Source organism: Microtus oregoni, unplaced genomic scaffold (genome assembly GCF_018167655.1).
Source record: "Microtus oregoni isolate MIOR12 unplaced genomic scaffold, Mior012 000010F_ref0000083, whole genome shotgun sequence".
Lineage (NCBI taxonomy): Eukaryota > Metazoa > Chordata > Mammalia > Rodentia > Cricetidae > Microtus > Microtus oregoni.
In genome coordinates this window covers 36,848,521-36,863,202 of record NW_024543069.1, presented here as the reverse complement: position 1 = coordinate 36,863,202, position 14,682 = coordinate 36,848,521, and the positions used below count along the sequence as shown (strand labels likewise).

Below are 14,682 nucleotides of genomic sequence, written 5' to 3'. Positions count from 1 at the left end.
GAAAGTGCCTCTTGGTAGGGCTAAGATTTCCATTAGAAATTAGAGTTGTTTGATTGGAAGAAAAGAGTGATGTTCACAAATCTTTTTTTTAACTTTCTTTTTATTTATTCTTTGTGTCTTTCACATCATGTGTCTTGATTCCATTCATTTCCCCCATTCCTTTGTATGTGCCCTCTGCTCTTGCAACTCCCACCCCCAAGATAAAATAAAATTTAAGAGAAAAAAAAAGGATAATAAAAAAGGAGAGACCAATCTCATCATGAAAGCTACAGTATGGCACAGTGAGTCATGCAGTAAATCCTTTTATCCATATATTTTCTTGGTTTGAGGCCTCTGGTTTCTGCTACACTATTGATGCCGGACCCTTTCTGGGACTTCTCTTGGCTATTCTGTTGTTGCCCTGTGTTGTAGAGATCCTGCATCTTTGGGTCTGCAGGACTGTTCCCTTTACTTGCTCCAGCAGATCATGGATGGGATACTTGTTGGGGTGGGCCAACTTATAACCCTCCTTCTGTGCCTGGGTAGTTGCAGGGTTGAGCAACTGGCGAGTTAGCTCTCCCCTGTCCTCACCACCAGAGTGCGCTCTCCAGCATTGCCCTAATTAGTTCACTACTGGCAGAAGTGAGCAAGGGGCAGGGCCAGTTCTCCAGCTTTCATGCCCTCAGGGTCGGCTCTCCACACCTACACCATTTCAGTCCACTCTACTGTGTTGCCCAGGTGAGGTGCAGGGGCCCCTCTCCTGGGTGCTGCAGCTGGTGAGGGGTAGGAACAGCTCTCCTACTCTTATGACCTCAGGGCCTGTTTTCTCCCTGGCACAGGTGGGGAGGAAGGGGACATCTCTTCCCCCATCCACACTACCATAGGGTCCACAAATCCTTTGTTATAGACGTTGGTTGGAATAATTTTATCCAGGAATACATTGAAATTTGTTGGTTGTTCAGGATTGTCTTAAAAAACAAAAGAAAAAAAAAGAGAAAAGAGACATTTAATGAATTTGATTTAAAATATTCTCTGTTATGAAATGAGTTATTTGCAAGAAATAGAGTCTGCAATAAATAAAGTCTCTGTTTTAGGATAATTGATTTTAAGTCATTCTTCTAGAAAATAATTAGCTAGCAGTACCAGTTGCATCTTAATGTGTTATATTGTTTAGATGAATATGGACCTGAATAATTAGTTAGGCATTTTTCTTGCCCAGAAGGGATTCTTATATTAAGAAGTGGACAGGATAATAAAGTATGCCCTTTTCTGTCATTTTGATGATTACATGTTTTAGTGTTATATCATTTAGTACTTTTAAAATTTTTTACAGCTAAATATTTGCTTTCATACATTAATATAACTGGCTAGGTAATTTAAGTTTCAATATTTAGAAACTTAGTTTCCAGTCTTCTTGAGGTTTCTATAATGAGCTTCAACTGTTAACTGTTTCAACTTGTATGAGAAGATGTGAGTAAAAGTGCCTAGACTAAAGCCAAAAATATAGTCACTGTTGAACACAGGCATACTGCTTTTATTACTACCGTACTATATTACATTATATCACATCACAGAATAAAAAACTGCTTCAAAAGCATAACTCAAAAGCTAATACTATTCACCCTCAGTGTGAGTAGAAGATTGGCTTCAGGACACCCCTCTTTCTTGTATGGGTAGTGAAGTTAAAGAATATTCAAGTATTTTACATAAAAACATATATGTACTTCATTTCTGGCTTATTCAAAATACTTGATTCAGTTTGCATGCTGTGTAAATAATCATTGTATTGTTCAAGGAATAAAGAGAAAAATCAGTATATGTTTAGTACAGGCACATGTAGTAATTTTTAGTATAGGCACATGTACAAATATTTGCAGTCATGGTTGGTTGAATCTACAGATGCATAGTTCATGAATACAGAGGTAATTGTATGTAACTTATATGACTAATAAAATGTTGATTTGCTAAGGAAGCTAATATTTATTGTGTATAACAGTCCATAGGTTGGTAGTATAGTTCTCATTTTATATGTGAATCAAACAAGGCATTTATAATTAAAATAGTAAAATACTTGTCTCTGGTCACCACATTAATAAAAAATATTATGTGGGGATCCATACCTTTATCTTTCTTACTGTTTATCTCCTTGTCTAGTTCTTGGAGACTCCACTACAAGTATCCTAGTTTAATTTTTAATTTTATTATTATTAATGTTTATAAAAGATGCTGTTGTTTGTGAATATGTATATGTTTGTGGAGATTGATGCTTTTGAAGGACTGCCTGTGTTTTGGAGGAGTGCTTGTGCTTTGTCTGTCTTTGAGTGGACATACCCCTCTTGGGAATATTCACCTTCTGATCTGTGTGGACTACTTTTGCAAGTGAGCTCTGTGTAGTTATCTCTGTGAAGGTCATACTGTCATTGTGCTGTTAGTTGTAGGCATGCATGTATGACTCTGTAAGAGTATGTACATGTGCGTGCTTGTATCGAAATATTTCTAAGTCTCTATGTGAGTGCCCCAATGTGTGGTGTACATCTTTGTATGTATTTGTCTCTTTAATAGGTATATTGTTTCTCTGTCTCTAAGGATATACTTTTAAATCACTTGCTGTAGCACGATTATTAAAAACCTAGAGACAAATATTGGGGTTCAACCTGAAGGTCAGAAAAGCAAAATAGCCAGCCACACTGGCTCTTACCTCTACCTCAGTCTGAAATGACATTCTTGCCTCTTGGAATCTCAGAATGACACTATGTCTGAGTGCTAGCTCCTCCTGTTTTAAAGTCTTCTCTAGGGCTGGGATTAAAGGTGAGCACCACTACTGCCTGGTTTCTATGGCAAACTAGTGTGGCTACTGGGATTAAAGGTGTGTGTTACACTGCCTGGTCTGTAAAGCTGACCAGTGGGGCTGTTTTACTCTCTGATGTTCAGGCAAACTTTATTGATTAAATACAAATGAAATATCACTACAACTGTGTCCATATGTGTGTCTGAGTAGGGATGAAAGATGGAGTGAGTGACTGTATAGAAGTTATAGAAGTTATAGAGTTATAGAAGGCTGGTGACATTGATAGAAAGGATCATGGACAGAGACCCTGAAGACCTGCAGGTTGTGTAAGTGTGAATATGAACCAGGAATTTGATTTAGTGTTAGAACGCTGACTGAAATATTGTCAGTGCAGTCAAAATAAGTAGAAACAATAGGACACAGAAAAATATAGAATGTGAACTCTGATAAATGTTTCTCTTTTCTAAAACTGAGGTCAAAATGTGTTTTTAAAACTAAAAACTTGCTATTTAATACTTTTCGAAAGTGATTTTTAGAAGGAAAAGATGATCTTTAGACTAATAATGGTTTAATGTGGCCTAAATTTTGTCTTATTTGAAATTTAGATCCATTACTATTTTTGATCAGTGATTTAAATATGAATTGAGTTCCTGCCTATATTCCAGGCATGTGATAGATGTTCAGGGATAAAATAAGTGAATGTAATGAGCTAACATTTCTTCTAATGGAGATCACCTTCTAGTAGGAGAAGTAATAAACATTGTAAAAAACCGGGGTATGAAAGAAGGAATCGGGATCTTACAGTGTCGTATTGTATACTTAGTACTTATGGGGGTTGTCAAATGTATTTAGAAATTAATAATTATCTTTATACCTTGGCATCCTTAATACATTAATGAAGCTGTGTTCTCATCAGTTGTATTGAAAGGAGATGATTTTTGCAGATTCTACAAGGTGGAGATGAAGTGAGAGCAGTTCTGCTTTATTTTATATAGTATTCATTTGTTTATTTATCACTGTTGATCCCATTAGGAATAAATCAGGTTCTGTAACTAATCCATTGGCCTTTGTAGCATAAACCTGATTGATGCTTAGGGCATTTGTGCTAAGGGATCATTACTAAACTGTTGGATAACTAAACCTGAAACCATGTGCCTTAGTGAGTTTAAAGGTGAATTGTTTATGACCTTGAAGAATTGTGTAATAATTTCTACGTGTACAACTCTATGTGTGAATGTAAAAATATTCTACATATATTTATTATGTTTTACTTATTAAGTATTCAAACAGAATAAGATCTCACTATTAACGTAGGATTTTTGCTTTCCTAGAAGTACGACTTGTAGGAAGATGCTCTGGTTTTTTGTTTTGTTTTGTACAAATGAACTCTTCTATACATTTAGCATTCTTCTAGATACTAGGAATTTACCAGTGAGTAAAATGGTCCCACTGTTCACTGAACTTCCTATATTCACGTTGGGAAGATTCAGATAATCAGCAAGTAATGAGGAAAATACAGAAATGAAAAAAAAAATAATATAAAACCAGGGCAAGTTGAATGTGGAGTACTTTTTGGTGAAGTTCCTCCTGGGAAATCAGGAGCCTCCATTGGCAGAGGAGAGTTAAAAGAGAACAGTTCAGCAACTAAGGGAGTATGTAACTTACTGTCTCAGGGAGAGCTTTCTTTACTTGGAGTTGGGGTAGAAAGCAGGATTACCATGTGAGAGTGTAGATTGTTTAGAACTTAGATATTTGAAAGGCCATATTGTTTTTCTGGGTCAGATAGGAAGATTAGAAAGTTTATGAATAGAGGATGAGATGTCTTGAGTTTTAAATAGCCTGGTCAATGTGCTAAGCACAAGCATGAGAAGCGCATAACGAAAGCACAGACTAGTTGGGAGACTGTTATAAGAAGTGCACAGAGATGGTGACTTGAGTCTGAGCATTAAAAAGTGGTTAGATTCTGGATGTTTAAGAAAAGCTGTCAGGATTGTCTGGTTATCTATGGGACATGAATGAACAGTCAAAACTTTTGACTTTTTCGTAATGGAAAAGACAGATTTGCTATTGATGAGGAATATTGGATTTGGATAGGGAAATCAGGTGTTGGTTAAGTCTTATTTCAGGAAAGTTGGAGACATTGAGGACTGCCCACTTACTCTGTGACCTTGGAGTATGGGGTGCACCATTGTTGATTACTAAGCAAAGGTTTAAACCTAATGCAAAATAGAGTTTGATTTACTTGTTTATTTAAAATTGGTAATTATGGTTTCTGGTTTCAAGAATTATACTTCATGTATATTAATAAAATTCCTTTTACTGTCAGTTTTAAGGATTTGATATGCAGCAAGGAAGAATGATGGAGTGGTTGATGTAATGAGCACTGTCTTAGCTCTTAGTTATGTGGTAAAACTGAAGAGCAGAGAATCTAGGCCAGAGAATAAATGACAGGAAATATCAGAGAACTACATAAATGACAGCTCATAGCTATCGAGTATCTGGAGTTAATATTACTTTATTTTTATTACCATTGATTTTTTTAAAGGACTGAATTTATTCTGCTTTCCCCAGTTGCCCTAGAAAATGATGAGAAAATACCTTAATTGAAGTAACATGATTACTATGTGAAAAATAAATATTAATGATTTGTTTTTCTTAGTTTTCTTTTAAAAATGTGAATGGCACTGTATTTTGTTAGTTGCAAATTTATTTTTTTTTTATTTTTTTTTTTTTTTTGAATACCAAAACTGAGGATTGTTCTGAGCCATTTTAGATGGTCTCTAACTTTAATAAACTTGTACAAGATATAATGTCAATTTTAGATAGGTGGGTACTTAACCTTTTTATAACAGAGCATTTGCTTGAGGATAAATGCACAAACTGATATGTAATGGTACAGTATTTTCATAGTAAGCATCACATATTCTTTACAAGAAACAGAACATGAAATACCATAGAAAAGTTCATGATAATATTTCCTAGTTTTGTCTGAGCTATCAAGGGTCACATCACTAGCTGCATAGGTTAAGAACAGTTGCAAATTTATATTTGCTTACACTTTTGAACATTACAATTTTGCAAGAAACATGAAAAAAGTAGTTTTGATGAAATTTGGTATCTTCAGAAAGGTTAGACACTTCTTATTTTAATTTGGCATAGCAACTTCATCTACTACTAAGATGAAAGTTAGTAAGTTTTTCACTCATTTTTAAAAGTTAAGGGTATTTTTGAACTGACTATCCAATTTTAAAGAATATTCAGTAGAATCTGTTAGATAGAAGTGGAAAATAGACTAAGATTACAAAAGATGTTACAAAAATGTAACATTTTATTTTAGAACAAAAGAAATCCTAGGTAAATTTCTCCTGCTATGGTTAACATGAGATTGATGACTTGAAACTTCCTCTGTAGAAGCAAATGTCCTCTCTCTTATAAGTAAGTTTGTTTTACTTTGTGAGAAAAGATTTGACAAAAATATTTTGATTAAAATTCTTGAAAAGTTGATTGAAACCTTTCTTTTCATTATTCTCTTTCTTGCACTTATTTATTTATTTATCTATTTATTTATTTATTTTGCTGGCATGCGTCTTTAGATCCAAAGGCAGAAACCAGATTATATATCACAGTTAATGACTTTGAATTTCATGTCTACAATCGTTCGGATCTTTATGGACGTCTTCAAGAGTTGTTTGGTTTGGAACCAACTATAATTCCACCCAAGAAGGATGATGATAAGACAAGGGAAAATGGAAGAACAAGAACTCAATCCAAAATCGAAAGGTTGTAAAATAAAAACTTGTATTTTATTAATTTACAGTATTTAAATTCTTTTTAGTAGAATATCATCAACAATGTTCACCTAAACAGAATCTTATCCCTTTGTGTTTTTTTTTTAATATTTATTTATTTAACCTGCATGCCTGCGTGCGCGCACACACACACACCAGAAGAGGGCACCAGATCTCATTATAGATGGTTATGAGCTACCATGTGGTTGCTGGGAATTGAACTCAGGACCTCTTTAAAGAGCAGCCAGTGCTCCTAACCTCTGAGCCATCTCTCCAGCCCTTATCCCTTTGTTTTTATAGCTATATAATCTTTTAAAAATTAAACTAATGGAAGATTAGTTTTTATAAAAAGTTCCATCTCTTAACATGTTAGTCCATTTTCATAGACTATTATATAATTTGCCTTTTATCCTTTTAATATGTGTACATAAACACACACCATATTTATATGTTCAAAGTACACATGTAAGTATTGTGTTCTTTGTGTTTCTTAAAATTACATGTGACCTCTTGTGTAACTTCTTTCTTCTGTTCTGTTCTGTTCTGTTCTGTTTTGTTCTTTCTTCTTGGTGGTGCTAGGGATTGAACCCAGGCCTTGCCCATTCTAAGTGAGCAATCTATCACTGAGCTAATTCCCTGTAATCTGCTCGTTATCTGTAAATATATATTTAAATCTTTCTGTATCTGTATACTTTAAATATATGACAATTTTACAAAGGAAAATAGAATAATCTGTATTTGCCATAAAATATGTATCATTATCACTTATCTTTGTGTGTGTGTGTGTGTGTGTGTGTGTGTATATATATATATATATATATATATATGTTGTTGAAAGGGCAAGAGACAGAACAGGAACACATCAATAAAAGGAAATCTATTAATAGAAAAAGAAATATCTTTAAGAAGGCGCTTATAAAATAATAGAGTCAACACAGTGTTCAATGCGTAGTAATTTATTATGAGTCTTGGAAAATAAGCCACAATTAGAAAATGATTGGGAAATGAAATGACTTGTGTACCCTTTCTAGAGATATTAAAGTTACTTAAATTAAAAGTTTTATTCAGGAGTTCTTTTTAAAATCAAACTATTATTTTCAAATGAAGCTCATTATATTTTTAACTTACTGTTATGTTTTAGACACAGATTCTCCTTTTATTTATTTTTTAATTTGAAAATTGTTCCATTGTATGAAATATTAACCCCTTTTTTTATAAAAGGAAATCTTATTATTTGCAACAAAATAGATATTATGAAATAAGCCAAGCCTAGAAAGGCAATCTAGCATAATCTTGTTTATATGTGGAGTTTAAAATAATTGAGCTCACCTGGGCTTAAGGGACAAATGTGAATGTGAGATCAGCTACATAGTAAGAATGAAATGAAATCTATGCCCTGGCAATGCTGAAGCAGGCATGGTCAGCCCGTATATGGCGGTTCTGTTGAACTCGTCCTTATTGGGTTTCATGATCTAAGTTGATGAGAATGACTGACCAGGTCTCTTCCTCAAGAGGACACCAGATCTCATTACAGATTGTTGTGAACCACCAAGTGGTTGCTGGAAATTGAACTCAGGACCCTTGGAAGAGCAGGCAGCGCTCTTAACCTTAAATCTTTGAGAAGTTCCTTTTTTTTCCCCACCAAAAATACATAGTAAGACCCTTTCTCAAAACAAACAAACAAACAAAAAAACGGAACTTGTCAAAGAATTAATAAAAATACTCTTAAAAACATGTTTAAAAAAAAAAGGAAACCAACAACATAGATCTCTTCTCCCCCAATCTTAAACTCAAAGAAATAGAGTAGAATTGTGGTTACCAGGGGCCAGAGGTGATGAGAATTAATACTGACTTTATACCTTGATTACATAAATCACATGGCTGATTAACTTTGTTGTGTTACAAAGTGGGGTGATAAAATGAGTATCACAGTACAATAATTGTGTCATATTCTACTCTGGAGTGTTATTATAGAAAGATGGTATTTCATTATAGCTTGTAAAAAAGTATGAAAAACTACATGCCAAAAGATACTTTTAGGCATGTTACTTAATATCCCTAATAAATACCTAATAATATAGCTAATAAACATGTTTATTGTTTTGTTTACTTGAATACTCATTAGATAGTTTTGGAAAATGCAGTTGGCATGATGTGTGTATGTTATAAGGAAGTTTAATTTTATACCCTTAAGTTTTTCTTCATGTAAGTTTTATTTTTCTCATCAGAGTTAAAGTAAAAACAGAGTCTCAAGACCCCACATCTTCGTGGAGATCACTTATCCCAGTTATTAAGGTCAATGTGAGCACAGTAAGTAAATTATGTTTAAGTCAATGTTTGACACATTAACCCATAGAACTTAATATTATTTGCAAATACAAAGTCCATATAAGAAAATAAAAGTTTTTTGCACATTTTAGTTCCTATTTCTTTAGGGTATGAATGAACTGTTTTAACACCAGCTGTGTATTTAGGTGCTTATTAAACCTGAAGGACTGTTTACAAGTGGTTAAGTTGCTCTAAACTTATCTTTATTTTCTTTGAATATTGATTTAAATAAATGATAATTATTTTAAATAATGATTTAAATAGCATATACAGCTAAAATGGAATCAGTTATTGCTTGAGAATGTTGGTTATTAGGTCAGCTAAGGAAAAACAATGACTATGCTGGTATAGTATCTCTTTTATATTTTTAGGGACGTTTGGCCTTTGGGAACCATTACCAACCTCAGACTCTGTGCATCAACTTTGATGATGCTTTCTTAACTTACACTACAAAACCACCTTCAAGTCATCTTGACCAGTTCATGCACATTGTGAAAGGAAAGCTTGAAAATGTTCGAGTAATGCTTGTTCCTAGTCCAAGATATGTTGGTCTTCAAAACGATGAGTAAGAAAACATCATAAAAATAGTAACTTCTTTGTAGCTAGTATAAGGAGCCTGTAGTATCCTTCTCATTTCTGTAGTAGAAGTTGTACAGCAATCACATATATCTTCAGTCTGTTAGAGCTTTTGTGTGAAAAGTAATAGGTATACTTTTCAATGTGTTTCTGTATGATTATAATGATAATTTTTTTACTTTCTCATTTATTTTGGATTAAATTAACCTCTGATATTTATGTTAGGACATGCTCATTAAAGGTGTATTTTTGTATCTAGAAGGCTAGGATAAGTAATAAATTGAAGGGATTAATTACAACTCTCTCTTGGGAAAATTGGTTAAGGTAGAGTGGTCCAATTTTGAGATAGCCACTTGACTTTTCCTATCTAGCTTTTCATCTTCTTCCTGTGCTCAAATAGCTGTTTTATTTAGAAGAACATTACATTATACTCATCAGTATGGTGAGACGTTTATGCAGAAATAGACTAGACCCTGAGGAAACAGCCCTTTATTAACTCCTGCCAGACACCAAGTCACCTGTTTTTAGAATAACAGTCCCCAATCTTTCTCAGTCTCTTTTATTTTTATGATAAGAACTCTTGCTGAAGTTGTATAATTTTAAGTATATACATAGAAAATTTATATTGTAATATTTCAGCTTTTTCTTATATCAGCAATGTAAGTTTTTAATGAAATTATGAAAAGCAAATTTTAATTCTTGGCTGACACTCAACTAAAATTTCCAGGATTGGCTAGCATGGTAGAAAGGGTTTCCTCTGTATGATTTCCAAGTGGCTATGTGTCCATTTGGTTTTACTTTTAATTATTGTTGTATTTAGCCTCTGTTTTAAATAGATTTATCTCATTCAAAACCTAAAGTGAGGACTATAAGCCAATTTTTCATTTTCCTGAACTAATTTATCAATAGATTTCAGGGTCATTTTTATCACTTAACCTGATATAGTATACAACTAGACAACAACAGTAACTTGTTACATTTGTTACGGTATTTGTGTGAAATTTTTTTTTTTAAATATACAATCTCTTGCACCCTTGCACCCAGGAGAGTTGGGGGCCAGCCTGGCCTACAAGAGCTAGTTCCAGGACAGAGGGACAGACTCCAAAGTTACAGAGAAACCCTGTTTCAAAAAACCAAACCAAACCAAAAAGATACAATCTGTCATGTACTTCGTAGTTTATCTGCCCCCCCCCTTTTCCTCTTCACTCTTAACTGTTGTTCAATAGAGTGCTGAGCATTTTATAGTCTAAGATGTATTTATTAATTTGTTGTGTTTCACACTTGTTCTCGTAGACCACCGAGACTCATGGGAGAGGGTTTTGTGGTGATGCAGTCAAATGATGTTGACATCTACTATTACATGGATGAGCCAGGTGTGTCCTCTTTGAAAGTGTGTCTCAGAGGACTGCTTCTGCTTTTTCTGGGAAATGCGCTTGTATGCATATTTCAAAATTCTGAAAGTTAGCATCAGTAAATGTTTAACACGACAGAGTGTCAAATTCCAAAAAAAGGTATCATGTCTTAAGAGTTGAGTATTGCATTACTGTTTTGTAGACTAATCTTTCCTACAAATGCATTTCATAGATGTACTCAAAAATTGTAAACAAATAACCCCAAGAAAAACCTCGGGATATGTGTTAACAGGGTAGTTTGTCTTAACTTAGAGGGAAAAAAAATTACAATTTATTACATTTTGATTTCACAACATAAAAATTGAGACTTAGCTACTCTCATTGTTTGATAGATGGCTTCCATTTGAGAAAAGTTCCTAATGTTGGATTGTTTGAGCTCTTTTATCATGCTTCTGTTCTTTTTGCCTCCCAGTGGTTTGTGTGGTCAGTGTTTTCAGTACAGGACCAGGATCCTTGTCCCTTTGTCATGACATTGTAGAAGCAATAGTATTCAGAAGTTACTGCCACACATTGTGGTCCAACAGAAAATGTCAATTCTCAAAAGAATTCCTTGTTGAAACCATAAAAAATATCAATTTTATTACCTTTTTAGCCTTAATAGTCTTTGCACTTGGTATGATGAACTGGGAAGGAAGTGTCATGGAGCACTTGTGCTATAAGAGTTCAGAAAAAGTACCCACTTGATTAAGTCATAAGCCTGCTCGCTTTTCTTCATGGAACACTGATTTTACTTGAAAGAATAATTCAAGGCAAACCATATAGTTTTTCATGTGAAAATAATTTTGGAAACTTTGGTGCTGTATGACAGCATCCCAGTATTCACAGCTTTTCTAATGAAACTGTGAGTGATAATAACATGTGGTTTTAGGAAAAGTTTAAGAATTAATTTGCCAATTTTTATAAAAATGAACATAATGAACCACTGTTTTCCAAATAATCAGTACATAATTTTACAGAGACATGCATGGACAAAAGATTCACTCAGAATACAAGAGAGAGCAGTAGATTTTAACATGAGACAGTTTGAAAATTTTAATAATGTGTTTCATTACTACACTGTAATCTTTTGAAGTGTCATTTGTTGAATTTTGCTCTAGTACACACACACACACACACACACACACACATATGGGCTGTTGAAATGTTTCTTCCTTTTCTATCTACACTGAAGGCGAGATTGCTTCAGACTCTTTTAACAATATTATCTAGTGTAGAGTGGCTATGAGAATCTGTTTTCTGTTTGTCTGGACACTGATACCTGCTGATGTGAAGAGCAATACAAAAAGTTCTCACTAAATTGTTTTGGAAGTTACAGTTTTTTTTTTATTTTTTCTTGAGGTGAAAACTTAAGTTTAATTAGTTAGTTTTTATTTATTTATACTTTTAAAAAGTTATTCTTTATGTAAATAAACAGTAAGTTTATTGTTTAAATAAAACCTTAAAATCATGGAATTTTAATTTTGAATATAATAAATTTGATATATAATATACAAACAAAACAAAAACCACCAACCTCTCTGGAACTTTTAAATTTTTAGTTGTAAGGTTATGTGAGATTAAAATATTTGAACTGCTAATGTAAGGAAACTTCTTAAAGGTGGTTTTAACTAATTGCTTTCTATATTTTGGAACGTAGGACTTGTTCCAGAAGAAACAGAAGAGAATCTAGAAGGAGAAATAAGCAGTGAAGATTGCAAATTACAAGACTTACCTCCATGCTGGGGACTAGATATTGTTTGTGGTAAAGGAACAGATTTTAATTATGGACCCTGGGCTGACAGACAGAGGTATTTGAGTAAATTATATTTCTAATAGTTTTTTTTAAGTATATTGAGATTTTATTTTAGTTTTTATTGACTAGCTTAAGGTTTGAAAACATCTTTATTATTTTTTAATTATGTGTATTCATGTGTGTCTGTATGCTAATGTATCCATATGCATTCAGGTATGTGCACCTGAGCTCAGGTACCCATGGAGGCCAGAGGATCTCCTGGAGCAGGAGTTACAGTCATTTGTAAGATGCTTGGTATAGGTGCCAAGAACCAAACTCAGGTCCTCTGGAAGAGCATCAAGTGCTCTTAACAGCTGAATCATCACTCTAGCTCCCATTACTTAATTTTTGAAAACTATTATGTTGTAGCAAAGTAAGTTTTTACTAAACACTTGATCCAGTTAATAATTTGTTTGTGGAGAAACCACAAACTCTAGTGAGCAGCCTACTTACTGGTTTCTTTGTTTTATTTTTATATTTAATTTATGATTTATTTACTGACCTTCTGTGAGTCAGGGATTTTGGGAATATAGATTAAGAAATGAAAGACTGCAATAGCTTTAGTAAGCCATGATAAGTGAGGAAGGCTTATCATGACAGGCTCTAAAAGACAGTAGCAGTTTCTGAGGATTAAATGGCAAAGCATTGCTGGGATATTGCCTCAGCAGCAGAAACTTGTTTAATCAAGTTCTGGAGTTCAAGAGTCACACTTGGAGGTATTAGCAATATTGGTCCTTTTTGAGCATCATGAGAGGTGGATGTGTCCCAGCCCCTTCTTGGAGCTAAGGCAACGTGTGTTGGCTCCTCTTTTGACATGCCCTGTCTTATAGTCTGTTGATCTCTTTTTTTGAGAAGCACACCAGCCATACAGGATTAGGGTATTTTCTGATGACCCTTCACAAACTCATCTTTAAAGTCCCTGTCACCAAATACAGCCATGTGTTAAAGGATTTAAACTTAGGATTTAAACATGAAATTTTAGGGAACAGTTTGGCTTGTAACAAGCTGTTAGCATTAAAGATTAGCACAGTGAATAAAGAAGGCCTTATTAGAGGGAATGTGAGTATGGTTTATGAAAGATAAGCAGAAGTTTGCAAGGTGAAAGAAGGGGGTATGACTAATCAAGGAAAGATGAATAAGGACAGTAAAAAATTTCCCTGAAGGTCTTGTAGGTAGTTCAGAGTTCTGTACTAAAGAGACATGGCAGGTACAGTGATTCATGCCTGTCATTTCAGCATGCCAGAGGGGTCTGTGTAGGAGAATTGTGAGGTAGAGGCCAACCTGAGTTATGAAGTGAGACCCCTCCCTCAACCTAGAAAGCCAGGGGCTGAGGCTTTAAATAAATGTTAGAATGCTTGCCTACCTAATGTGCAAGGCCTTAGGGAAAGAATAAATTAATAGATAAATGCAGGTATGGGTTTCATAGTAATGAGGAGTACCAGAAAGGCTTTGTTTGCCTATGTGTTCGTTTTGAGGTGGGGCTGTTGTTCAACCTGGTCTTAAACTCTGGGTTCAACTGATCCTTTTGCTTTAGTGTCCTGAGTAACTATATATACTCTTCAGTATCATACTTGCTTACCTGGAAGGTTTTTTAAACTAAACTAGTCTTCCATTTTAAAATAACTTATTTATAATATATTATGACCAATTTCCTACTTCTGAAGAATTTAGGAGACATTTAGCACTGATTATTAGGGGACATTGAGAAATTAGAGTAGACACTGGGTGGTGGTGGCTCACACCTTTAATCTCAGCACTTGGGAGACAGAGGCAGGTGGATCTTAGTGAGTTTGAGGCCAGCCTGGTCTACAGAGCAAATTCCAGGACTGTTAGATAGAGAAACCTTATTTCTGTGGGGGGTGGGGGTGAGTGAGAGAGAGAAATTGGAGTAGACATTACTTAGAATTAGGCTAGTTTTGTACTTATGATCTAGTTTTCTTGAAAAAAGAGAGATAAGCTAAGTCCCTCAGTGAATCAGGTATTTTTAACCTGTTGATGGAGTGCTGAAATTAATTCTTGATACATTGGCTTTTTTTAACT

General features: G+C 34.2%; 1 protein-coding gene across 8 annotated transcripts in view; it reads left to right on the top strand.

Annotated features, from left to right (window-relative positions):
* Positions 1–14,682, top strand: part of Kiaa1109 (KIAA1109 ortholog) — a 184,260-nt gene that overhangs the window by 16,865 nt on the left and 152,713 nt on the right. For all 8 annotated transcript variants that reach the window (XM_041659586.1, XM_041659591.1, XM_041659589.1 and 5 more), the window contains exons 7-11: positions 6,361–6,547; positions 8,784–8,865; positions 9,255–9,448; positions 10,753–10,832; positions 12,508–12,658. In XM_041659586.1, coding sequence (XP_041515520.1) covers positions 6,361–6,547; positions 8,784–8,865; positions 9,255–9,448; positions 10,753–10,832; positions 12,508–12,658 — 694 coding nt within the window. The remainder of the gene's footprint in view (positions 1–6,360; positions 6,548–8,783; positions 8,866–9,254; positions 9,449–10,752; positions 10,833–12,507; positions 12,659–14,682) is intronic.